General features: G+C 43.5%; 1 protein-coding gene across 2 annotated transcripts in view; it reads left to right on the top strand.

Annotated features, from left to right (window-relative positions):
* The window catches only part of st6galnac3 (ST6 (alpha-N-acetyl-neuraminyl-2,3-beta-galactosyl-1,3)-N-acetylgalactosaminide alpha-2,6-sialyltransferase 3), a 287,359-nt gene that overhangs the window by 249,695 nt on the left and 10,379 nt on the right, over positions 1–27,285 (top strand). For both annotated transcript variants that reach the window (XM_072574751.1, XM_072574750.1), the window contains one exon: positions 23,380–23,487. In XM_072574751.1, coding sequence (XP_072430852.1) covers positions 23,380–23,487 — 108 coding nt within the window. The remainder of the gene's footprint in view (positions 1–23,379; positions 23,488–27,285) is intronic.

Raw genomic sequence — 27,285 nt, forward strand, 5'->3', positions numbered from 1 at the left:
TGGGCCTGTTCCTGCAGGCCTCTGAAGCAAGACATCAGAGGCCATTGGTTTCTGACTCAGGCGCAAGAGTGCTACCAACTGAGACACAGGAGTTGGTGCTATTTATGAGTTTTATTTATTGAATAACAGTAGATGGGTTTGAGGGCGAATTGGTCACGGTGGCCCCTCACCCTACCTCTGTAAAGCCATCTGGTTGTGAAGTGTGGATACCAAACAACAAGTGGAATTGTGTTGTCCCCTTGCCAGTGAAATAATGTGCAGACATCCTTCAGGGGAGAGAGAGGCCTCTGTATCCCCAACAACAACAATGACAATGAGCAAGAGCATAAAGTAACAGCCTACTAGCACTAAGACCTTTCACACCCCAACTTCCATTTATGTCGTGCCTTGAATTGGTATTTTGCAAGAACACAAAGCCGACAAAACGAAATCAGACAGGGAAAATTCGTCAAAGGGTAGTGTTTAAGACCCTTACAGCGAAGGACAGAGAGGTTTGGCAATGGAATTTCAGATATTAGCATCTGGGCAGCTCCAGACATGGGCATCAAAGCTAGGACCACCACAAAGAATTACAAGTGGCCAGAACTGGAAAGGCACAGAACCTTTTAAGGGGTCTGAGGATCTACAGAGGTCGGGAAAGGTGAGGACTTGGATGGAGATGAAACAGATGAGAATTTTAAAACCAACATGTTTCTGAATTGGAACTGATAGATCCCAGTTACCTATCACCTCTGGACTCCAAGTGTGAGCTAGGAGTTAGAACATGGGTAGCCAGGTTTTGGATATTCTTCGGCTTACATCAAATGCATAGTGCCTGGGTAATGTTGGTATAGTTCAGTTTGGACATAACAAAGAATCAAATGGAGTAGAGTGGTTTCAGCAGGAGATAAAGCTGAGGAAGGTGGAGATGGAAGTAAACAGACTCCGTGATGAAGGATGAGGGATGATCTCATCAGAAATCTATAAAATTCTGACATCACTAGACAGGGTAAACACAGAAAGGATGTTTTCAATGACCAGGGAGTCCAGAGCTAGCAGGTCACAGAAAAGGCCATTTAAGATCAGATTAGATTCTCTACAGTATGGAAACAGGCCCTTCGGCCCAACAAGTCCACACCAACCCTCCAAAGCATAACCCACCCAGACCCATTCCCCTACCCTATATTTACCCTTGACTAACACACCTAATACGGTGGACAATTTAGCACAGCCAATTCACCTGACCAGCACATCTTTAGATTATGAGAGGAAACCAGAGCACCCAGAGGAAACCCACAAGACACAGGGAGAATGTGCAAACTCCACACAGACAATTTCCCAATTTGAGAATTGAACCCGGGTCCCTGGTGCTGTGAGGCAGCAGTACTAGCCACTGTGCCACCCCCACAGGACTGACTTGAAGTAAAATGTCTTTATCCAGAGAGTGAGGAGCACATGGAATTCTCTGCCACTGAAAATAGTTGAGTCCAAAGCATTGAACGTTTTCAAGGAGGAATTCGATAAAGCTCTTAGGACTAAGGAATATCGGGAGTGAGTGTGAAAGGGGCACAGAGCTGGATGATGAGGCAATGTTCTTTTGAATGATGGAGCAGGCTGAAAGGGCTGAATAGCCTAATCATACTTTCTATGAAGAGTGCAGAGTCAGAAGCTCAATAGTGGGAGGCAGACCAGTCCTCCTGTGGAGGTTGCTGCTGATAGAATGGTGGAATCCCCACCATTTGGGAGCAGACCATTTGGCCCATCAAATCCACACCAATCCTCTGAAGAGCATCCCACTCAGACCCACCCCATTCCTGTAACCTTCCATTTCCCATGGCTCACCCCACCTAACCTGCACATCTTTGGACTGTGCGAGCACCCACAGGAAGCCAACGCAGACTCAGGAAAATGTGCAAGCTCCACACAGACTGTCGCTGAGTGTGGAATTGAACCTGGGTCCTGAGTACTGTGAGGCAGCAGTGCCACCCCGTCCCCTCATAGGCTTACACTTTCCCTCACCTCGACACAAAGCTGTGGCAATGAAAACCCAACTCCTCCCGTTTATTTATAAAACCTGGTCCTTTTTGATTCCACTCAGTCACTTGACGATCGACAAAAGCCAGGCACATCTTACAGATCAATGATATCCTTTTTGTTAGATGGGCCAGTTAAAGAGTCTATAAAGGCAAACAGAGTCAGAAAACCAATCCAGCCAGTGATAAATCGCCGTGTCGTGAAATGAGTATGAAATGTATTTAGTAGGACTCAGGTAGACGGTTACAACTGGCTGAGTCTGCATTCAACCTTCAGATTCTGTGAAAACACCATTTCATATTATTAATAAAGCTTTGGGTTTCCTGTCAGTAACTGTGTCTTTGCGAAGGGTGGAGGACGAGCTTTATGAGTTTTAAATTATCCTTTAAGTCATAAATCTTGCTTCTGATGGTTGTCTGGGGCTTTATCGGCTCTGTTCTGTTGCACTACAGATCACTGATCTGTTCAGCTTGGCTGTGTGTATTGCTCAGAGATAGATACCAGTGTACCCAGCCACCTCACTACACCTTCTCGATCCTGGCAGGTTTTTTTTTGCAGCCAGTCTGGGGGATAGATTCCTTTCCCCACCACCTTGCCCATTCAACACTTTTTTTTTAGAAACAAATTCCTGCATTAGCTGGAATCTATAATGAAAACGACAAAAGCTGGAGATCACAGTGGGCCAGACAGCATCCACGGAGAGAGAGCAAGCTAGCATTTCGAGTCAAGTTGACTCCTCTTCAGAACTCTGATGGAGAGTCATCTTGATTCGAAACGTTAGCTTGAGCTCTCTTCATGGATGCTGCCTGACCCACTGTGATCTCCGGCATTTTTTTTCATCACTTTATTTTGCTGCACAATTCATTTGCAATGCTTGACACGAGGCGAAAGTGAGGATTGCAGATGCTGGAGATTAGAGTCGAGAGTGTGGTGTTGGAAAAGCACAGCAGGTCAGGCAGCTTCCAAGGAGCAGGAGAGTCGACATTTCAGGCAAAAGCCCTTCATCAGGAATGACCATACTCGACCCTAGCCCCATCCCTCCCCTTCTCTCTCAGGGACTGGGACAGACTGTTGTCAAATCTGGATCCTACCGTCCCCTGAGTTGAGCTTCCAATCTCTTTATCTCTCCAACACTGACTTCTACCTCCACGACATGACCCCCTTTGTCCTGCTGAAATTCTCAGTCTGTCACCTCTGGACCTGACTACTCAAATGCACTGCTGACTCTTTAGGCTCCCACCTCCCACCATCCCAAACTCCCCCAGACCTATCTTGTCCATCACAACAATCCTCTGCTGGCTGTAGCGTAAAGGGTTAATCATACCTTTGCTTTAGGAAAGGCTTCTGCGCAGAAAGGAAACTATGTCATGGAGATATCCGAACACATGGAACTGGAGCTGGGGTCTGTAAGGTTCTATGGAAGATTTCCTCTCTTACCATCCTCTGTGCATAGTTATTTCCAATAAAGGCTGCTGTTGTTTTCTGATAACAGAATGTAAACCTCACGTTACAGCACTACCCAGTATTCATAGACTCCCAATCCAGCAATGTGTCAATTTTAAACTTTTCATCTGTGCTCACAGATCAACTCATGGTCTCACCTCTCTCTATCAGCGTAACCATTCTTCAGCCCTACAATGTTTTGAGATCACTGCATTCTTTAACACTGGCCTTTTGTGTGTCCCTGATTTCTATCTCATAAGATCATCAGAAATAAAAGCAGGAATGGACTTTCCAGCCACGTGAATCTGCTTCACCATCCAATACAATCATGGCTGATTTTCCACTTCAACTCCATCTATCTGCCCACTCCGCGGATCCAAGAACAAAACATCTACCTCTGCCTTAAATGCATGCAATGCCAATACCTCCACAGCCCTTTGAGATCAAGAATTCCAAATGTTCACGATCCTTTGAGTGATGAAACTTCTCCTCATCTTGGTCCTGAATGAGTTATCCTGAAATCATGTTGTTGCTCATATTGACTGAGGGTAAGTAATGGAGTACACAGGATATTGGTGAGGAGAAAGTGAGGGATTGCAGATGCTCAAAAGTGTAGTGCTGGAAAAGGACAGCAGGTCAGGCAGCATCTGAGGAGTGAGACTGTGCATAGAGGACTGTGTACAGGTTTGACCTCCTTATTTAAGAAATGATGTTAATTGATTAGATTAGATTAGATTAGATTAGATTAGATTAGATTACTTGAAAGGAATTGCTTGAAAGGAATTCAGAGAATGTTCATTTGTTTCATTCCTGGGATAAAAGGCTTATCCTTTGGGCAGGGGGAGAATAAGTTGGACCTTTATGCATTGGAGTTTAAAACAACAAAAGAGCTATAAAATTTTGAGGGGACTAGATAAGGTTTTCTCGTGAGGAGGAGACAAAAACCAGCGGATAGATTTTAAGAATAAGAAGTCTGAATTTTAAGACAGAGGTGAAGATTATTTAATTTTCTCAGAGAATGTCAGTAGAGTATGGCACCTTCCTTCCAAGGATAAAGTTAAAATCACTCAACACTCGGTTATGGTCCAACAGGCTTTTTTTGGAAGCACTAGCTTTTGGAGCGTTGCTCCTTCATCAGGTGGTCTACCTGATGACGCAGCAGTGCTCCGAAAGCAAGTGCTTCCAAATAACATCGGTTGGACTATAACCTGGTGTTGTGTGACTTTTAACTTTGTCCACCCCAGTCCAACATCGACACCTCCACATCAGTCCTCCCAAGGAGGCATTGAAGGCTGGATCTTTGAATTTATTCAAGGCTGAATTGAAGAGATTTTTGGGAGTCAAGACTTACAGGAAAATAGAGCTGTGACCACAACCGGAATCAGCCATGGGCTTATTGGATGGTGGAACAGTCTCATGGAGCTGCATAGCTACTCCTGCCCCTTAGCTCAGTTGGAGGTCTCCTCAGTCTCCTGGCCATTATTTATCCCTCAACCAATCCTTACTAACACTAATTATCTGCTTAAAATCACATTGGGAGCTTGCTGTGCATTGTTGCCACATTACAACAGTGACCAGGACCTTAGAATACTTTATTGTCCTAACGTTCAAGAGGATGTTGAGAAGATGGAGACAGTGAAATTCTTTCTCTTTATTATTTATTCAGCCCTGTGAACATTGCTGAATGTTATGATTCCTAACAAGATAGCCACATTTGTAATGCAGACCAGCTTTTTGTTCAAAGTGGACACGGACTGGGGTCCAAGATGATCACTAAGAGAATAAAGCAACAAAGTCCACAGCTTTCAATAAATAAATTAATATTTATTATACAAAGTTAGAACAGTAGAACAATTTACTATATATGTACAAATTATACTCTGACATCCAGAATTAACATGAAGTAAATACAAGTAGTAAACAAACTTCAGACATTATTGAAATTGTGGGTCATCAAATCTCATTAAACTTTTACAAACCATTCCATTTCTTCACTTTCTCAGTCCTACTTTCAGGATTTTCTCTGAAGCCACTTAGTTATAGATTGCTTCACTGACTGCTCAGATGTGCTTATGCATTCTACTGGACTCCTGAGACTACATGCCAACATCTATTTACCAACACAATTTAAGGTCTTTTGCTGACAGCTATCTTTACAAAGCTGGCACTGTCCCTGGATTTCTCAGTGTTTTGGTATTTCTCAGCCGCACCAAGTATGTCCTACTTGCGGATTTCTGTCACCTCCACCCTTAGATGCACTAAATGTTTAATGCATCTCAGGATTGATCCCTAGCTCCCTCTATTCCAGAAAGCTCCCTGGGCTTTTCCTGAGTCCTAACCTTAATTCTTCAATGTGACTACTGGCACCCAGGACTTTTTTGAGCCTTAATTGCTCCGAGCCACCTCCATGGCAGCACCATTTTCAGGATGGAGTCTCTTGTCCAGGATGCCATCACCTGACTCCTGAACCTATCACATGGTTAATGGTTCGAAGCATCCCAAGTCCTTTTTATTGGCCAGTGGTCTCCTTTCACGGAGTCCTCAATTCCACTTCTCCTAACCCAAATCGCTAGGCCTGTGAACAATCAAAGAGAAAGTACAGAGTGCATACAGTCTCTCACTCTATCGCTTACAATGTGGTGGAATTGGTGGCTTACTGGGAAATGGAGTCCTTGCCAGAGCTTCAAAGAAGGTTATAGAGTCATAAAGTCATTGAGATGTACAGCACGGAAACAGCCCCATTGGTCCAACTCATCCATGCCGACCAGATATCCTAAACAAATCTAGCCCCATTGGCCAGCACTTGGCCCACATCCCTCTAAACCCTTCCTATTCATATACCCATCCGGATGTCTTTTAAATGCTGTAATTGTACCAGCCTCCACCACATCCTCTGGTGTTTCATTCCATGCATGTTCCATCCTCTGTGTGAAAATATTTGCCTTAGGTCATTTTTAAATCTTTCTCCTCTCATCTTAAATCTATGCCCTCTAGTTTTGGATTTGCCTACCTTGGGAAAAAGATTTTGGCTATTCATCTTATCCTCATGAATTTATAAACCTCTATAAGGTCACCCTTCAGCCTCTGACTCTCCAAGGAAAACAGCCCTAGGTTATTCAGCCTCTCCCTGGAGCTCAAAGCCTCCAACCCCAGCAATATTCTTTTAAATCTTTTCTATGCCCTTTCAATTTCAACAACATTTTTCCTATATCAGGGAGCCAGCACTGAACGCAGAATTCCAAAAGTGGCCTAACCAATGTCTGTACAGCTGCAACATGACCTCCCAATTCCTATACTCAATTCAATGACCAATAAAGGCAAGGGCACCAAATGCTGCCTTTTTTCTTGTCTACCTGTAACTCCACTATCGTGGAGCTATGAACCTGCACTCCGAGGTCTCTCTGTTTGTCAACACTCCCCAGGAGCCTACCATGAAGTGAATAAGTCAGGTTTCATATCATAAAACTAAAAACAATTCCACTCGTTCATTGACTGTGAGCTGTATGTGATTAAGTATCTATGAAAGAGAGAATACACTCAAGACATTCTAGAGTGCCATCAATCTTAGTCCATAGGGAATCTCAGCAGCCAATCCATGCACAACAAGTAACCACAAGCAGCAGCGGTGAGAAGATTTGCCTTAGCAATGAATATTGGTCACTTCCTCTCTGTGTAAGATTTTTCCTATTTACCTGAATGGGCAGATGGGACCTTCTCCCTGGAAATGATCCTGTTCACCTGTCATCCTGTCCTCACTGACCTGCACTGGATTACCCTCTGGCAAAAACTCAACCTCAGGATTCTCCTTCTCAAATCCTGAGGATGAGTGGATCCCCTCCTCCCAATCAGATCCCCCGACTCTGCAACTTCCAACCCTCCAGGAACTCTGCATTCTTCAAACTCCGGACTCTTCCACAATCCCCGCCTTCCCACAACATTGTGCCTTCAAGGTATCACCACCCAAAGCTCTCGGCTTTGTTCTGCCCACCTCTCTGCCTTTCTTTAAGATGCGCATTAAGACCTGGCTGCTGAAATGGTGAATTGAAAAGCAGACTTGGGAAGATGGTGGCCTCACGGTAATGGATTAGTGATCACAGCTCAGGTTAAGACCCTCAGGGCAGCAGTTCAAATTCCACCATGGCAGCTGACGGGATTTAAATTCGATCAATTGAAGCAAAGGTCAGTCACCATGACAACACTATCATCAATTGTTGTTAAAAGCCCATTGTTTCCCAATGTCCTTTAAGGAAGGAAATCTCCCATCCTTAGTTGACCTGGCTGACATGTGACTCCAGATTCATAGCAATGCGGTTGACCCTTAACAGCCCTCTGAAATGGCCTTTCCTGAGTTCATGGGCAATTAGGGATGGGCAACAAATGCTGGCCTTGCCAGTGACGCCAGTATCCCATGAGAGGACAAAGATTGGACTAATGTGGCCAACCCTGCATTTAGAAACAGTCACCCAATTCATCCCTTTCCCTGAAGGCCTGGTATTTTTTCACCTCACATATTTATCCAATTCACATTTGGATGTTAGCAATGCTGACCAATGCTTTTACCATCCTGACAGGCCACGCACCCAGATTGTACTCACTTTAGATTTATTTAGTCATTTAATTGAAATTTTGTTACTGATCATTCTGTGACTGAAAACAATTTCTCTATTTATTTAATCAATCTAAAGCAGGCACCATTTTGACCAACTTTTGTGAAATCTCCCAATGACTTTTTCAGCTTGAAGGGCAATGTCCTAGTTTCCCCTGAACCACAATGTTCCCTGAAATCCCTTACCCGATACCATTCTAGTGAAGCCCTCTGCATTCTCGCTGAGGATTTGGCAAGCCTTCCTAAAGACTAGGACCCAGAGTAGGCCACAGGCCTCGAGCTGGAGCCTAATCAAAAGTATAATCTAATAAAACAGACAAATGACGCATACTGATCTGACACACCTTGTAAACCTCAAAATGATGGACCAGTACATTCATAGAAACATAGAAGCTAGGAGGAGGCCATTCAGCCCTTTGAGCCTGCTCCACCATTCATTATGATCATAGCTGATTGTCCAACTCAGTAGCCTAAATTTGCTTTCTCCCTATAACCTTTGATCCCATTTGCCCCAAGTGCTGTATCTAGCTGCCTTTTGAACACAGTCAATGTTTTGGCATCAACTCCTTCCTGTGATAATGAATTCCACAGGCTCACCACTCTTTGGCTGAAGGAATGTCTCCCCATCTCCGTCCTAAATGATCAACCCGAATCCTCAGATTGTGACCCCTGGTTCTGGATGCACCCACCATCTGGAATATCCTGCCAGGTCCTGTTCGAATTTTACAAGTCTCTAAAATTTTATTCATTTGCAAATCTCACTGGGTTTTTTTTTCCACAGGGCCAGTATCCCATCACCACGCCATGCTTTATTTACGCATGTTGAGTCCTTGACACTAATCCAGCTCCCTCAGAGCCAACTCTCAGAGTGCAGGAAAGCCCAGTAAGGGCAATGCATATGGACTCCTGACTGGGTTTTTTATTTTCTTATTTTTTTAAATCTTTTTCTTTTTTTAATTATCTTTTGACACAGGGAAAAGAGCAGAGTCCTTCACTTCCACACTGATCCAGCTCTCTCACAGCCAGCTCTCAGAATGAAAAGGACATCTGACACTCCTGTTTATTTTTTTTCTTTTACCCCCACACTACCGCCTAACTGCGGTAGTGCTTATTTTTTCCCCAGCACCCATGTTGTGTGAGTGCAGGTGTGAGACACAGTGAAAGACACAAGGTGCACATTCGAGCCCGCGTGTCTCTGGAGAAGGGGCACGCAGTGTCCACCAACACCCTTGAGCTGTTCAGGGCGAGGTGGGCACCACAGGGAGTGGAGTGTATTATTTCACCCTCCAACTCTATTTTGATTTAATCCCTGCCCTCCCCTTCACTGTCTGATCATGCAGCATTGCCCTTTGATGTGAAGGGCATTGATTGTCACTGGCCACTTGGGTGTTTCCTTTCTTCCTGGTGGTGGAAATTGAATAAAGATTTGTACACCTTCTGTCTCTCACTAAAAACAAAAGAAAAAGAAGAAGAAAAATAAAGGAAAAATCTGAGCAGGGGAACCATCTCCTCTGATTCTGGTTGCGCTTCAGCCCCCACGCTCCTGATCTTTGGGCATACTGGTGCGGAGGGGAGCGAGCGGGTCGGAGGATCTCCTCATCGGTCTGCTCCAGACAGCAGGCCATGGAAGGAGTCATTATGGCTTAATGCCTGTCAATCTTCCATAGTTCAGGCCTGGGTGTCCTTGGGGAAGGAGCACACAATGTCCACCAATACTCTCTCTACCTATAGGAAGAGGTCGGCATCGCAGAGAGTGGAGTGCTTAATTTCCCCCTCCAATTCTATTTTGATTTAGTCCCTATCCTCCCCTTCACTTTTTCCACATAAGCGTTGCTCGCTCTGGGCTTTGCTTGTTTATTCGCCACACGTGTGTCTTTCCTGGTGGTGGAATGTTAATAAAGTTATTTTCACTTGGTGTTTTCACTGTGTTTTGAAACGACATGCACAGACAACACGGATGCTGGAGAATACTAGCACAAGTGAAGTAACGTAGGGGAGGGGTAAAAGATAATTAACAGAGGATTCAGAATCTCCTCAGTTCAGGGGATTGACTCTGAGTTGGCTGGCCACAGTTAGTATATTGTGCACAAGTAAAGGGTGACTGAGACTCACAGTGTCACAGAGATGTACAGCATGGAAACAGACTCTTTGGTCCAACTTGTCCATGCTGACCAGATATCCCAACCCAATCTAGTCTCACCTGCCAGCACCCGGCTCATATCCCTCCAAACCCTTCCTATTCATATACCCATCCAAATGCCACTTAAATGTTGCAATTGTACCAGCCTCCACCACATCCTCTGGCAGCTCATTCCATACACGTACCACTCTCTGTGTGAAAAAGTTGCCCCATAGGTCTCTTCTATAACTTTTCCCTCTCACCCTAAACCTATGCCCTATAGTTCTGGACTCCCCCACCCCAGGGAAAAGACTTTGTCTGTTTATCTCATCCATGTCCCTCATGATTTTATAAACCTTTTTAAAGGTCACCCCTCAGCCTCCGATGCTCCAGGGAAAACCGTCCTAGCCTATTCAACCCCGCTCTATAGCTCAAATCCTCCAACCCTGGCAACATCCTTGTAAATCTTCTCTGCACCCTTTCAAGTTTCACAACATCTTTCCAATACGAAGGAGACCAGAATTGCACACAATATTCCAACAGTGGCCTAACCAATGTCCTGTACAGATGCAACATGACCTCCCTACTCCTGTACTCAATACTCTGACCGACAAAGGAAAGCATACCAAACACCTTCTTCACTATCCTTTCTACCTGCGACTCCACTTTCAACGAGCTATGAACCTGCACTCCAAGGTCTCTTTGTTCAGCAGCACTCCATAGGACCTTACCATAAAGTGTATAAATCCTGCTAAGATTTGCTTTCCCAAAATGCAGCACCTCACATTTATCTAAACTTAAACTCCATCTGTCATCTCTCAGCCCAATGGCCCATCTGATCAACATCCTGTTGTAATCTGAGGAAACCTTCTTCACTGTCCACTACACCTCCAATTTTGATGTCATCTGCAAACTTTCTAACTCTACCTTTTATGCTCACATCCAAATAATTTATATAAATGATGAAAAGTAGAGGACCCAGCACCGATCCTTGTGGCACTCCAAGCAACTACCCACCACCACTCTCTGTCTCCTACCTTTGAGCCAGTTCTGTATCCAATTGGCTAGGTCTCCCTGTATTCCATGAGATCTAAACTTGTTAACCAGTCTCCCATGGGGAACCTTGTCCAACGCCTTACTGAAGTCCATATCGATCACATCTACTACTCTGCCCTCATCAATCGTCTTTGTTACTTCTTCAAAAAAACTGAATCAAGTATGTGAGACATGATTTCCCACGCACGAATCAGTCCTTGTCTTTCCAAATACATGTACATCCTGACCCTCAGGATTCCCTCTAATAACTTGTGCACCACTGACGTCAGGCTCACTGGTCTATAGTTCCCTGGCTTGTCCTTACCATCTTTCTTAGACAATGGCACCACAAACTCCAGTCTTCCAGCACCTCACTTGTGACTATCAATGATACAAATATCTCAGCAAGAGGCCCAGTAATCACTTCCCTAGCCTCCCACAGAGTTCTCGGGTACACCTGATCAGGTCCTGAGGAATTATCCACTTTTATGCATTTCAAGACATCCAGCACTTCCTCCTCTATAATGTGGACATTTCTCAAGATGTCACCATCTATGTCCCTACATTCTATATCTTCCCTGTCCTTTACAACAGTAAGTACTGATGCAAAATACTTGTTTAGTATCTCCGGCAACTCCGCATAAAGGCCACCTTGCTGATTTTTGAGGGGCCCTATTCTCTCCCTAGTTACCCTTTTGTCCTTAATCTATTTGTAAAAACCCTTTGGATTCTCCTTAACTCTATTTACCAACGCTATCTCATGTCCCCTTTTTTCCCTCCTGATTTCCCTCTTCAGTATACTCCTACTGCCTTTATACTCTTCTAAAGGATTCACTCGATCTATCCTGTCTATACCTGACATATGCTTCCTTCTTTTTGACATAGTGATGAGATACTGGCCTCTATGCAGTTATTTCAGGGTAACAAGAGTTTTAGTAAGTGTTCCACCTAAATGTCTTTGGTCTTAGGAACATAAGCAGATAAAGTGCAGGTACAATAGGTTGAAAATGGTTTCCTTTTGTGCCAAAACAATTCTGTGATCAGACTGAACAGCAGGATTTGGCCATCGAGCTTGTACGACAGTCAAGAGGATTACAGTTTCAATCTTTTATCTTTCAATCCCACTTTTCAGCCTGTCCCACCTTCCCCAAAATAGCCTTTGACTTCTTTCGGTATTTTCAAAGTGATGTTCTTGCCCAGCAAAGCCCAGGTAATCTTTTAAATGCAGAAGCCAGCTCCTCAGGTAAAACACTTTTAATTCTTTCTTGTTGCTATTTGTGTTTTCCCAATAAAAAAAAACTACCAGTCAGCAAAACCCCTTGATGGATCCCATGAGAAAGTGCTTCCAGTCAAATACATTATTTCAAGCTTCAACATATTCGATGCCTTTCAACAACAGTTATCTGTATTTATATAGTGTCTTTAATGTAATAAAACATCACAGGTTGCTGCACAGGAACATTATAACAGAAAATATGACACTAAACTAGCACTCAATGTGCTCCATAAAGATAAGGATCCTATATGTTGTGCTTAACAGCTATCTAAACCTGTCAGACCCACGTTCAAGGCTTTGTACACAAACATCACAGATTTTCTGTTCCTGTAGCCACTTTAGATGTAAAATGGTGAGGTGAGAGTGCCTATCCTTGAAAGCAAGGCAACAACGAGGAACCCAAGCAAAAACTTGCTGCATTTTGGGAAAGCAAATCTTAGCAGGACTTATACACTTAATGGTAAGGTCCTCAGGAGTGTTGTTGAACAAAGAGACCTTGGAGTGCAGGTTCATAGCTTGTTGAAAACGGAGTCGCAGGTCGATAGGATAGTGAAGAAAGCGTTTGGTATGCTTTCCTTTATTGGTCAGAGTATTGAGTACAGGAGTTGGGAGGTCATATTGTGGCTGTACAGGACATTGGCTAAGACCACTGTTGGAATATTGTGTACAATTCTGGTCTCTTTCCTATCGGAAAGATGTTGTGGAACTTGAAAGGGTTCACAAAATATTTACAAGGATGTTGCCAGGGTTGGAGGATTTGAGCTACAGGGAGAGGCTAAACAGGCTGGGGCTGTTTTCCCTGGAGCGTTGGAGGCTGAGAGATGACCTTATAGAGATTTACAAAATCATGAGGGGCATAGATAGGATAAATAGACAAAGTCTTTTCCCTGGAGTGGGGAGTCCAGAACTGGAGGGCATAGGTTTAGGGTGAGAGGGGAAATATATAAAAGAGACCTAAGAGGCAACATTTTCACGCAGAGAGTGGTATGTGTATGGAATAAGCTGCCAGAGGAAGTGGTGGATGCTGGTACAATTGCAACATTTAAGAGGCATTTGGATGGGTATATGAATAGGAAGGGTTTGGAGAGATATGGTTGGGTGTTGGCAAGTGGGACTAGATTGGGTTGGGATATGTGGTTGGCATGGACAGGTTGGACTGAAGGGTCTGTTTCCGTGCTGCACATCTCTGTGATTCTATGGAGTCAGTGGGAATTGAGGGAAAACTCTCAGCTGGTTGGAGTCAGGCCAGACACAAAGCAAAAGGGTTGTGCTCATTGGAGTCATTTATCTCAGCTCTTGTACAACTCTGCAGGAGCTCCTCAGGGTAGGGTCCTTGGCCCCTTCGTCTTCAACTGACTGCTGACTGACCTTCCCTCTTTCACAATGTCATGAGTTCCCTGATGATTGCTCAAAGTTCGGCACTGTTTGCGACTCATCAGACACTGAAGCAGCCAATGCCCAAATGCAATAAGACCCGGACAGTATCCAGACCGGGGTGACAAGTGGCAAGTAACTTACATGCCACACCGATGTTAAGCAATGACTGTCTTGCCTGCACACACAGCCTTCTGTAGTTTCTTATTCTCTGCCCCGAAGTGTAAGAAACAACAGAAGGTGGTGTGCACAGTCTAGACCATCACGGAAGCCAACCTCCCATTCATGGACTCCATTTACACACCTCACTGCTGTTGAAAGGCTGCCAATGTCATCAAAGACCCCTCCCACCCCAGTAATAATCTCCTCCAACCTCTTCCATCAGGCAGTAGATATGAAAGCTCGAAAACACACACACACACACACACACACTAACAAGTTCAGGAACAGCTTCTTCCCTGCCATTATTAGACTGATGAATGGACTCCCTAACTTAAAATAATGCTGAACTTGCTATTGTTGATCTTGTCTCGTGAATGTCCTGTGCAGGGTAACCTGTATGCCTTACTCTGTCCAAGGTATTTTTTTCACCCTATGATCTGTACGTCCTTGCTTACTATGATCTGCCTGTACTGCTCGCAAACAAAGCTTTTCACTGTACTTAGGTACACATGACAATAAATCAAGTCAAATCAATCTTCAAAAAGACAGATTCTAATTCTTACCATTCAGCATTCTCTGGTGTTGCCATCATGGATTTGCCCACTATCAACATCCTGATGATGACCATTGTTCAGAAACTGAACTGGACCAGCCTTTGACCTGCTGTTGTATCCGCAGTATTTATATGGCAAGTCTAGTTCTGTTTCTCATTAATGTTAACCTGCAGAATGTTGATAGTGGGGATTCAATGCTGGTAATTCCATTGAAATTCGAGAATGGTGGATAGATTGTCTCTTACTGAGACAGCCATTGTCTCATATTTGTGTGGTGGAAATGTTACTTGCCACTTGTGATGAGGTCAGGAGCTGAGTGGCCCTGGCAGAAATCAAATTGGGTAGGTTGTTGTGAAGCAATGATAGCACTATTGATGACAACTTCCATCACTTTACTGGTGGTCAAGAGTAGACTGATGGGGCAGTGATTGGCTGAGTTGGATTTGTCCTGTGTTTTTGTATGCAGGGCATATCTGGGCAGTTTTCCACATTGTCGGGTAGGTGCCAGTGTTGGCTAGGTGCATGGCAAGTTCTGGAGCACAAGTCTTCAGTATTATTGCCAGAATGTTGTCAGGGCCATTAACCTGTTAGAATACTCCCTACTTGCCTGGATAGGTCCAGCTCCAACAGCATTCGAGAAGCTTGATACCAATCAGGACAAAGCAACCTGCTTGAGAAAGTAGCCCAGAAATACCCACTCCCTCCATCACAGATGCTCAGTAGCAGCAGTGTGTAGAATCTACAAGATGCACTGCAGAAATTTACCAAAGATGCTCAGACAGTACCTTCCAAACCCATGACCACATCCATCTTTAGACAAGGACAGCAGATACATAGGAATCCCACCAACAACAAGTTCCCTTCCAAACCACTCACCATCCTGACTTGAAAAGCTATCGCCATTCCTTCACTGTTACTGGATGAAAATCTTCAAAGTCTCTTCTCACCAACACTGGGGCTCCTTTTGCAAACCAAGACCATACGGGTTCAAGAAGCCAATTCAGCAGCACCTTCTACAAGGCATTTAGAAATAGGCAATATCCATAACCCATGATTGAATTGGAAAAAACATTTAGTTATACTGTCTCCATTCTTCCTACCAGTAAGATATCACTCCCTCGTCTGTGTAATATTTCATTCTGTCCACGTCCTCCTGAGTCTATTAATGTACTTCACCAGGTTTACTGCGTCTCTGAGTTTCATGCAAACTTTGAAATTATGCTCATTATTTTATACGTGAAAGAGCAGTGGCTCAAATATGACCCTGGGCAATACTTCTGTAGACTTCTTCAAATCTGATAAAGTTCTGTTCCCCATTCCTCTCTCCTCTCTGTCCCTTGACCAATTCCATATTCATGCTATAGCTGCCATTATAATGCTAAGGGCTTTAATGTTGCCTAATGGAATTAATTTCAATACTTTCACTAAGGCCTCTTGAAAGGCCGTACGCACAACATTGATTGCCTCATTAACTCCTTCCATAACATCACAAAACAACTCAACTAATTTAATTGTACACGATTTGCTTTTAACGAATCCATGATTTCGGTCACTTGGCTGAATGTTTTTTTTGTTGATTGTGAGTCAACTTCCTCGATTCTGAATGAGTCCCTGTGAAACACTCTGGGATATTTAAAAGCAGTTTAACTCTGGAAGCTGTTGCTGTTGTAATCTAGAACAGCACTGCAGGAAGGAAGGGATTCTGCAGTTGTGGACTCATCAGAAACACTGTGTTAGATTTTCACCTCTTCACACCGATGGGCTGTCCATGAAAGCCCTTCATGAGAATGTGGGCATCTCACTGCAACTCCCAGGAAGGTAGAAGGTCATTTTCGATCTCCCAGATTGCGATATGCCAGAACACTCATGAGAAATCAAAAACTGACTAAACACATGCAGCAAACATTTGTTTCAATATCAGAACCCTCCTTGATGTTACAGTAATTGTTGACAAAGCCAATCAACGTTAAACAAACCAGAAGTGGGACATCAAAATACGATCAGAAATCGAGTCGGTTCAGTTTGATCCTGGTTGATCTTCAGTCTCAACATAATTTTTCCAACCATTTTCCATATCCCTTGATACCTGAAGAGATCAGTAATGAACTGGTGCTCCTGAATATATTGAATGAAGTGAGATTGGTTTGGCCACTTTTGGAATACTGTGTTCAATTCTGGTCCTCTTGCTCCAGGAAAAATGTTGAGAAACTTGAAAGGTTTCAGAAAAGATTTACAAGAATATTGCCAGGGTTTGAGGGTTTAAGCTATGGGGAGAGGCTGAATCGGCTGGGGCTGTTTTCCCTGGAACATCGGAGGCTGAGGGGTGAATCATGAGGGGCATGGATAGGGTAAATAGTCAAGGTCTTTTTCCCTGTGGTAGGAAAGTCCAAAGCTGAAGGGCAGAGGTTTAAGGTTAGAGGGGAAAGATTTAAAAGGACCTAAGGACTAACATTTCCATACAGAGGGTAGCGCGTTAATGGAATAAGCTGCCAGAGGAAGTGGTGGAGGCTGGTACAATTACAGCATTTAAAAGGCATCTAAGTGGGTATATGAATAGGAAAAGTTTAGAGGCATATGGGCCAAGTGCTGGCAGAAGGGACTAGATTAATTAAGGATATCTAGTTGGCATGGACAATTTGAACCAAAGGGTTTGTTTCCGTGCTGTACATCTCTATGATTCTATGTCTCTAAGTAAGACTCACAGCACTCTGGAGTAGGGAATTTAAAGATTCACAACCCTTTGAGTGAAGACATTACACCTCATTTCAGTCCTAAATAATTAGCCACAAATCTTAACAGTGTGCCCTATGTTGTAGGTTCACCAGCCAGGTGAAAATAACCAAACATGTCAAACCTCTTTAGGATCTTCCTTGTTTCAGTGAAGCCACCTCTCCAGCCTCTGAACACCAAACAATATTAGCCCAATTTTCACAGTGCCTTATCATGAGACAGGTCTCTCACCCGAGGACACAATGTCACGAATCTGTACTATACCAATTCACATATTTCCTTCCTTTGGAGATGAAAAACTACAGTCCTCCAGTGTAGCCTCACCAAAATCCTATTCAATGTCAAAGTCAAACACCATTTAACATGAGTCAGTTTGCTTACTTATTTTCTACTTATGTCTGGTGCGGTGCAATTCAGCATTTTGTATCTTTTTTAAAAAAAAATTCAAATAAACTTGAACTCATGCATTGATTTTCCAGCCTGAAGGCTTTTTAGGTCATGGTGAAAATGAGATATTGGACAGGACTTGTCAGCATCTCTGAAACATTTATGGAAATGATTTGAAGTGTGCTCCCCAGGTATAAAATAGGATTTCTTGCTGAAGCAAGCTTTGAGGGCGATAATGGTAACTCGATAAACAAAGCTGGCGGCTTACTCTGATGCTTAAACAGGATGCTGGCTGTTCTCATCAATAGTTACAACATGCTGCTAAACCCCAAGAGTTTCACTCAGCACAGATTCCTCTGCTGGAAAGAATTGACCCCTTTCCCAAGCATTGGCCGTCCCACAGTCCTTTGCAGGTCTGTTTTGCATTTTTGGTCACTCTTCTAATATAGTAAAGGCAAGATCACATAAATAGCAAAATGATAATAATCAGGTTATAGACATAGAAAACATAGAAAAATATAGCGCAGTACAGGCCCTTTGGCCCTCAATGTTGCGCCGATCCAAGCCCACCTAACCTACACTAGCCCACTATCCTCCATATGCTTGTCCAATGCCTGTTTAAATGCCCATAAAGAGGGAGAGTCCACCATTGCTACTGGCAGGGCATTCCATGAACTCACGACTCAAGAATCTGCCTTTGTTCGTGACTTTTTTTGGTTAAATAATAAAATATTGGATAGAAAATGGGGAGCGTTTCTTATTTTTTCTTTGGAATAGTGTCATAGGATGTGTATGTCCATCTGAAAAAGAAGATAGGTACAAGGCTTAACATTGCAATTAGGAGCAACAAGCACTGGGAATCGGATTAAACAATGGAGTGAGACTTGAGCTGGAAGCTACAGTGGCAGAGGTGACAGCTCTGCCCTCTGGACAACAACTTTAAGAACCAGCATTGTTCATCTTTCCCCACAAATCAATGACAAAGGAAGCTATCAACTCCATCATGCTAACACTTTCTTTATCCATTCATTATCGTGGGCATTTCTGAGCAAGAGTTATTGTTCATCCAATTGTTGCTCTTGAGAAGGTCCATTTTTGAGCCGTTGCAGTCCGTGTGCTACAGGTAGACCTACAATACCGTTAGGGTGGGAGTTCAAGGAGTTTGACCCAGCAACATTGAAGGAACAGCAATATGCTCCCGTGTCAGGATGGTGAGTGACTTCAGGGAAGTTTAATGGGTGGTGGGGTTCCCATGTATCGGCTGCTCTGATCCTCCTAGACAAAAGTAGTTGTGGATTTGGATGGTGCCATCTAAGGAGCCCTGATGAATTCCTGCAGGGCATCTTGATTTTCTTCAAGGATAAAATAGGTTTTGATGGCAGAGAACAGAGAGACCGCTTCTATGCCGATGGAGATCAAATCATTTTTATGTCTGTATTTTCCTCCCACCCCTAAGCTGTTCAGTTACCAATCACGCAGTTAGCAGGAAAAACATTTTGTCATGGATAACTCGTCATTATTCCGTAGACCAATTGTTGCCAATTTGGCTGTACGTGCATACAGCACCTTTTGGATCATACTCATCTGCAGCCACTTCCGTTTCTGCTAGCTCCTACAGCTATTTACACAACGCTTTGCCACAAGTGTGAGGTTACTTGGTTTTCAAAACATACAGCAATCCTTTCGTAGAGTCAGAAAGTCATGAAGCATGGAAGCAGACTCTTTGTTCCAACTCATCCATGCTGAGCAGATTTCCCAAACTAAACTGGCACCATTTCCCTGCATTTGGCCCAAACCTTTCCTGTCTATGTTTCTTGTATGTTGTAACTGCACCCGCATCTATCACTTCCTCCAGCAGTTTATTCCACACACAAACCACCCCCTGCGTGAAAGAGTTGCCCCTCATGTCCCTTTTAAATCCTTCTCCTTTCAATTTAAAATTATGCCCACAGATTTTGAATTCCCCTACCCTAAGGAAAAGGCATTTGCTATTCAACTTATCTATACTCCTCATGATTTTATAAACCTCGATAAGGTCACCCCTTAATCTCCAACACTCCAGGGGAAACAGTCCCAGCCTATCCAGCCTCTCCTTACAAATCAAACATTCTACGTCCAGTAACATCCTTAGATTAGATTAGATTAGACTAGATTGGATTCCCTACAGGATGGAAATAGACTCTTCAGCCCAACATGTCCACACAGACCCTCCAAAGAGTAACCCACCCAGACCCTTTCCCCTACCGATTTTTAGCCCTAACTAATGCAACTAACACTATGGGCAATTTAGCGTGGCCAATTCACCCGACCTGCACACCTCCGGACTGTGGGAGAAAACCGGAGCACCCAGAGGAAACCCACGCAGATACAGGGAGAATGTGCAAACTCCACACAGACAGCCGCCCAAGGCTGGAATCGAACTCGGGCCCCCAGTGCCGCAAGGCAGCAGCGCCAACCACTGAGCCACCTTTTTTGCTATCAGTTCCTTATTGGCCTCACTCCTTTCAGTTCCCTTTTGTTTATATCCTAATCAATGACTTTTCAATTCTTTTTATTAGCTACCAGTCTCTTCACTTATTCTCTCCTTGCTTCTGTAATATCTTTTAGCTGAACTTGTTAAAAATACATTTCCAAACAAGTGCAAATAGAGATGAACAAGTGTTCTGTAAATTTCAATCACTTATAACAAAATTAGAGAAATAACAAGATTTAATAATCCAATATGGATGGGAAAAATTGTGGGTGAGATGGTCATAGAGTCATAGAATCCTACAGCACAGATACAGGCCCTTTGGCTCAAGCACACTGACTAAAATATGCTTGTAAGTCTTTTCTGCACCCTTTCCAATTTAATAATATCCTCCCTACATCGGAACAACCAGAATTGGACACAGTATTTCAAAAGTGGTCTTACTAATGTTCTGTACAGCTGCAACATGATGTTCCAACTCCCATACTCAATGCTCTGATCAATGAAGGCAAGCATGCCAAACTCCTTCTTCATCATCCTGTCAATCTGTGACACCACTTTCACAGAACTAGGTCCCTTCATCCCTAGGTCTCTCTAGTTCCTTCTCATTTCAGGGCACAATTTTGAAAAACACACAAATGAAAAGACGCTGTCTTTACACCAGGGACATCCAGTGTCTCTGGTGTAAATTGAAATGAAGAAGATAAATAAACAAAATTAACAAAGCAAAATTAACAAGTGACAGTCCTTAAAGGGACACAACCAAAAATCAAATCTTTGAAGGTAACTTGCAGAATCTAAATTAAAATTTGGTTGTGGGAGCTGACCTCATTCCTGATGAAGGGCTCTTGTCCGAAACGTCGATCCTCCTGCTCCTTGGATGCTGCCTGACCTGCTGTGCTTTTCCAGCACCCCACTGTCGACTCTAATCTCCAGCATCTGCAGTCCTCACTTTCACAGAGCTGATGATGTAGTCCAGTCCTTGTAATATTCAGTTTTGTATGACAATCAAGTGTGTAACTGGTACTGTGCTTTCCTTCCCAAGCGCACATGGGAATGGACATAAGCATGGGACACGGGGTGGACAATCAAACCTAACAATTCTCCTTTCCAAATGTATAAACCTTTTCAAAACAATCGAACTAAGTTCACAACTTTTTAAAAATTAAAATTAAAATGAGATAGTCATTCATAAGGGAACACTGTAACAAAAGACAAACATTCAAATAAAACATGAAATTTGGTTGTGGGAGAGATTGTATCTTGCAAGGAAAGCCTCAAATATATAAGTGGACACTGAATGCTTCCATCCAGGGACAGCCAGATATGAACAGAACCATGGAAGGGAGGCAGACAGATCGAATGACCCACTTTATCAAATCAATGTTTGTTCAAAATATTTCAGAGAATCACAGAGTTATAATGGGGCAGCCTATAATGCCTGCACCAACTGAATAATCGCATGCTAATCTCTTGCCTTCTCCCCCACCTGTGTATCTTTTAACCATAACAATACAATGAGCATAACATTAGCTTTATGCCCTTTGTTCTAGAATTGAGGGGCACAGCCTCAAAATAAGGGGGAGCACATTTAGGATTGTGTTGAGAAGGAACTTCTTCACCCAAAGGGTTGTGAATTGGTGCAATTCCCTGCCCAATGAAACAGTTGAAGCTACCTCATTGAATGTTTTTGAGACGACAATAGATTTTTGAACGGAAAGGGAATTATCCCTGAAAGTTGCCACCCAGATTGACAGGGTTGTTAAGAAGGCATACAGTGTTTTGGCCTTTATTAATAGAGGGATTGATTTCCGGAACCAGGAGGTTATGCTGCAGCTGTACAAAGCTCTGGTACGGCCACACTGGGAGTATTGTGTACAGTTCTGGTCACTGCATTATAAGAAGGATGTGGAAGCTATAGAAAGGGTGCAGAGGAGATTTACTAGGATGTTGCCTGGTATGGAAGGAATGTCTTACGAGGAAAGGCTGAGGGCCTTGAGGCTGTTCTTGTTAGAGAGAAGAAGGTTGAGAGGTGACTTAATAGAGACATACAAGATAATCAGAGGGTTAGATAGGGTGGACAGGGAGAGCCTTTTTCCAAGTATGGGAACAGCAAACACAAGGGGACACAACTTTAAAGTGAGGTATAAGACAGATGTCAGACGTAGTTTCTTTACTCAGAGAGTAGTAAGGGTATGGAATGCTTTGCCTGCAACGGTAGTAGATTCGCCAAGTGTAGGTGCATTTAAGTCGTCATTGGACAGGTAAATGGACGTACATTGAATAGTATAGGTGGGCTTCAGATTAGTATGACAGGGCGGCGCAACATCGAGGGCAGAAGGGCATGTACTGTGCTGTAATGTTCTATGTTCTATGTTCTAAGAGTTATGGTGAGAGGGTGGGTAAGTGGAACCGAGTATACAAAAAGGTCAGCCATGATCTTATTACATGGCGCAGCTGGCTTGATGGGCCAGATAGCCGACTCCTGCTCCTGTTTCTCATGTTCTGGGTGCAGTGATAGTGTCTGTATCTCTGGGCCAGGATGCCTGGATGCCACGTCTCAGAGCAAGCTCAAAGGGCTGCATGGCCTATTTATGCTCCTATGTTCGAAGTGCCATTTGCTCCAGAGTATTGTCATAATGTATTTGAACGGCTTGATTAAAGATATCTACCACTTGCTGGGTACTTTCAACAGAGGTAACAATACGGCCCCATTTGGAGGTACTACTTTGGCTCTATCTTGCTTGTTGGCACCTCAGTTAGATCAACCCTTAAGTTTAAGTCAAGGGATTATAAACCTGTTCACTGCAGCCTGTGTTCAGAAAGATTAGTGTATCCTTACTGAACTGCAATGCCCAGAACTGTGTGCAGCACAGTGAATGGGTCCGAATCAGATCTCTGCACAGCTAGAATGCAACGTCCACAGCTCTGAGCCAGAATGCTCACTTGATTTTTTTCTCTGAGAGTGTATATGTTTGATTATAGTCTTGCACGGTGCTTTCTTTTTTCCTTGTTTCTAAAATGTTATTCCAAAGACACTGCATGCTGCAAACTGACAGACATTGAGAGCTGAAGATAAATAATTCAAACAGCCTGTCAAAAGTTGTGACATTTTCCAACGCCTGCCTGAGAGTACTTTATGAGGTGGGTTTGAAGATATGCTAACAGGCAATTGTTTTAAAGTGTTCTCTCCTGTTCTTGCTCTGACAGGATGCAGTCAGGTACTTACCTGAGCACTGGTTGGTTCACACTCCTGCTGGCCATGGATGTCTGCCAGAAAATCCATATCTTTGGAATGATTAATGATACCTACTGCAGGTAAGATGGGCCAAAATAGATCTTTTTTTTTCCCTGTTATAGGGGAGGAACAGGGGGCTTTCAAAAGTAGGGCCCATCATTGAAGGTTCAGCACTATAGAGTCATAGAACCATATAGCAAAGTCCAACTCGCCCATGCCGACCACATTTCCCAAACTAAACTCGTCCCACTTGCCAGTGTTTGGCTCATAGCTTTCCAAATCTTTCCTATTCATGTCGCTGTCCAAATGTCTTAGTAGCTCCATTCAGTCCCACACTCGGGCCTGAGCTGAACAGCCAAAGCAGAAATTGCTGGAGAAGCTCAGCAGATCTGGCAGCATCTCTGGAGAGAAATTAGAATTAACATTTCAGGTCGAGCAACACTTCCCCATACCTCTCCTGAATTCAACAATCTAGCTGACGCTCCACTGCAGCGTCAAGGGAGTGCTGCACTGTCAGAGGTACCATCTTTCCAATCTGATAGTAAGTCCATGTGCCATGTCCACCTCGGGAAGACTCAAAGATCTCTTGGCTCAGCTGTGAAATAGAACAACATTTGTCCCTCAATTCATATCATAAAAAGGATTAAAATGAAAATACAGAACTGCAGGTGGTGGAAATCTGAAACAAAAACAGCGTGCAATTCTGGTCTCTTGTATCGGAAAGATGTTGTGAAACTTGAAAGGGTTCACAAAAGATTTACAAGGATGTTGCCAGGGTTGGAGGATTTGAGCTACAGGAAGAGGCTGAACAGGCTGGGGCTGTTTTCCCTGGAGCGTCAAAGGCTGAAGGGTGACCTTATAGAGGTTTAAAAAATTATGAGGGGCATGGATAGGATAAATAGACAAAGTCTTTTCCCTGGGGTTGGGGAGTCCAGAACTAGAGGGCAGAGGTTTAGGGTGAGAGGGGAAAGATATAAAAGAGAACTACGGGAAAACTTTTTCACACACAGGGTGGTACGTGTGTGGAATGAGCTGCCAGCAGAAGTGGTGGAAGCTGGTACAATTGCAACATTTAAGAGGCATTTGTATTGGTATATGAATAGGAAGGGTTTGGAGGGATATGGGCCGGGTGCTGGCAGGTGGGACTAGTTGGGGTATCTGGTCGGCATGGACGGGTTGGACCAAAGGGTCTGTTTCCATGTTGTACATCTCTATGACTCTAATATCTGGCAGGATTTGTGTGGAGTGACCCCCAGGATATTCCAGACCATGGAGGTTCATGTGGAGTAGAAATACCCACATTGTTCAGTTGGGCTGAATTGAACCTGTTTCTGTGCTTTGAAGGTTATTTAATTGACTGAAGGCCATCTATGAAGGGAAGGATGGGATCAGAGCGGGAGACACCCACAGCAGTTATACTGACTTTGCAACAATCTAGATCTGGATGTTCTGATGGTAAAATGATAGAAGCTATTTGTATGTCACCCTTTCTGAGCCAAGAATGTTCCAGCCTGCTCACTATCAGTATAGTGAAGCTACTCTGACAGGAAGTGCAGAAGTCAAGTGACAGTTTAACAAAATTGTCAAAATTCTAACTGGAGGAGACCAACACCAGATATCATGGTTTAAGGATACGATAAGGATTTGGAAGAGGAGAAGGACAGAACCCCCCTAGTCCTCGCCTTCCACCCCACAATCTTCGGATACATCACATCATCCTCTGCCATTTCTGCCACCTACAAATGGACCCCACCTTTTTTAAGTATGTAAACAATGACAATGAATTTTCTAACAATCAGCAATGGTTTGTTGGTATCGCTATATCCTTACATCAGGATTCTTTAACTGAATTCACATTCTACCATCTGGGACATGAACCGGGTACCCATGAACATTAGCTGAGTTTCTGATTTCTGAGTGATCACAACACTAGACCATCCCCTCCCCAAAGTACAGCGCCCAACTCTTGATCCACTGTCCCAAATCATTAGCTGACAAGAGATGTCCTAACACTGATAATGAAGGGAGACTGAGGAACCCACCACAATGCTTTGCATGGGAAATGGTTCCAAAATACACAAACCATTGCTGAATGTTTGACTAACAGTACATTGCGATAGTATCGACTGTCCTAACTCACAGCCACATTCACTTGGGGCCAATGGAAATGTTTTCAGGAGCAGAAATACCCCTTACCCTGGGATCACAAGCCAATACTACCAACTTGGCTGAGACCACGGAAGCCTCCTGGTCTGTAAGCTACTGGGTTGACCTACTGCTGCATTAAGAGAAACCTTAAGAACAGCAAGCAAAGGGTAGCCAGTGGCTTAGTGGTATTATAGCTGCATAGTTAATCAAGAGACCCAGGTAATGTTCTGGTAGACCTGGGTTTGAATCCTGTCATTGTAGATGGTGGAACTTGAGTTTAATTAAAGAATACGGACTTCAGGAGTCTAATGATGACCATGAATCCATTGGGGAAGAACCCATCTGGTTCACAAATGCCCTTTAGGGAAGGATATTTCCATTCTTACCTGGTCTAGGATATAGGCCCATGGCAATGTGGTTGACTCTGAACTACCTTCTAGGCAAATGGGGATGGGCAATAAATGCTGGCTTAGCCAGAGACACCCACATCATATAAATGAGTGAAAGAAAAGAATGGGTAGTGAAGATTGTCACTGGAATGAGTTAGGGAACTTATTATTGTTGGGTTTCTGCACCTTTACAAAAACTTACACTCAAATATCATACCATCACGCTCAGAGTTAAAATGAATCAGTCAGCCTTTATCCCTTTTGTTAAAGCTTCACGTTTGGCTGATGGCTGTTGCATAGGAGTTTGTTTCAGGTGCCTTCAAGGCAGGACATTGAGCTCAACACTGCCCCACGCCATGGTATATAACTCTCACACACTACTGTGGGAGCGGCCCATTGAACAAGGTACTATCCTTTAGCTGGAGTATTAAATTGAGGCTGAGAAAAGAATGTTGTTCCTTGCTGTTTGTGGACAGTGCATTGTCTGTGAAAATGGTTCCTCTGGTTTGCCATTCCATGAAGCTATTTAAGGTGGTTCCCATCCAGTTTGTTACTGTAATTCTCCTTCTGAAAGGTCTGATAATGCACATATATTGGGGATAGTCTTGCTTATGAGTCAAAACTTTGTGAAACTCAACTCCCGGTCTAGAAGCCTGAGCACATAATCCAGGTTCCCATTCCAATTCAGTATTGAGGGGGCCTCACACTGTTGCACATTCTATTTTTCACAACATGCATTACAATAAGAGACATTAAAACAGGGTGAAAGGGAGGACTACAAATGCTAGAGATCAGAGTCTAGATCAGAGTGGTGCTGGAAAAGCACAGCAGGTCAGGCAGCATCCGAGGAGCAGGAAAATCGATGTTTCGGGCAAAAGCCCTTCATCAGGAATGGCTAAGAGAAAGTCCTCACTTTCTCTTAGAAACATTTATGGGCAACACCGAGGTTTTGAATATTGCTGAAAAACTTTTGTTGAATCCTTTCACTTTGCACTCATCAGGACACTTTGCAAGAACTGCTAATGTACAAGGAAAGCAAAATTTCTGCATCACAATTTCTGCACCTTAAGAATATCCAAGACTGTTTTATCGCCAGCGAAGTATTTCTGAAGAGTAGACATGGCTGAAATGTTGGAAACACTGCATCTAATAGGAGGATTGTCAGTCATAGTCTAATGATCTCTATGGCAACACTGCCACCAATCAGAGTCCACTTACCACCATTCAGCACTCTCCTCTTATACTGCTAAAATGTTGCTTTCCTTTTGCAAATTGTCTTGATGAGTACACAATGAATCTACAAAATGAATCTTTTTCTCTGTGATACTCAAATTCTACATG

The sequence above is a fragment of the Chiloscyllium punctatum genome, chromosome 7 (genome assembly GCF_047496795.1).
Source record: "Chiloscyllium punctatum isolate Juve2018m chromosome 7, sChiPun1.3, whole genome shotgun sequence".
Classification (NCBI taxonomy): domain Eukaryota; kingdom Metazoa; phylum Chordata; class Chondrichthyes; order Orectolobiformes; family Hemiscylliidae; genus Chiloscyllium; species Chiloscyllium punctatum.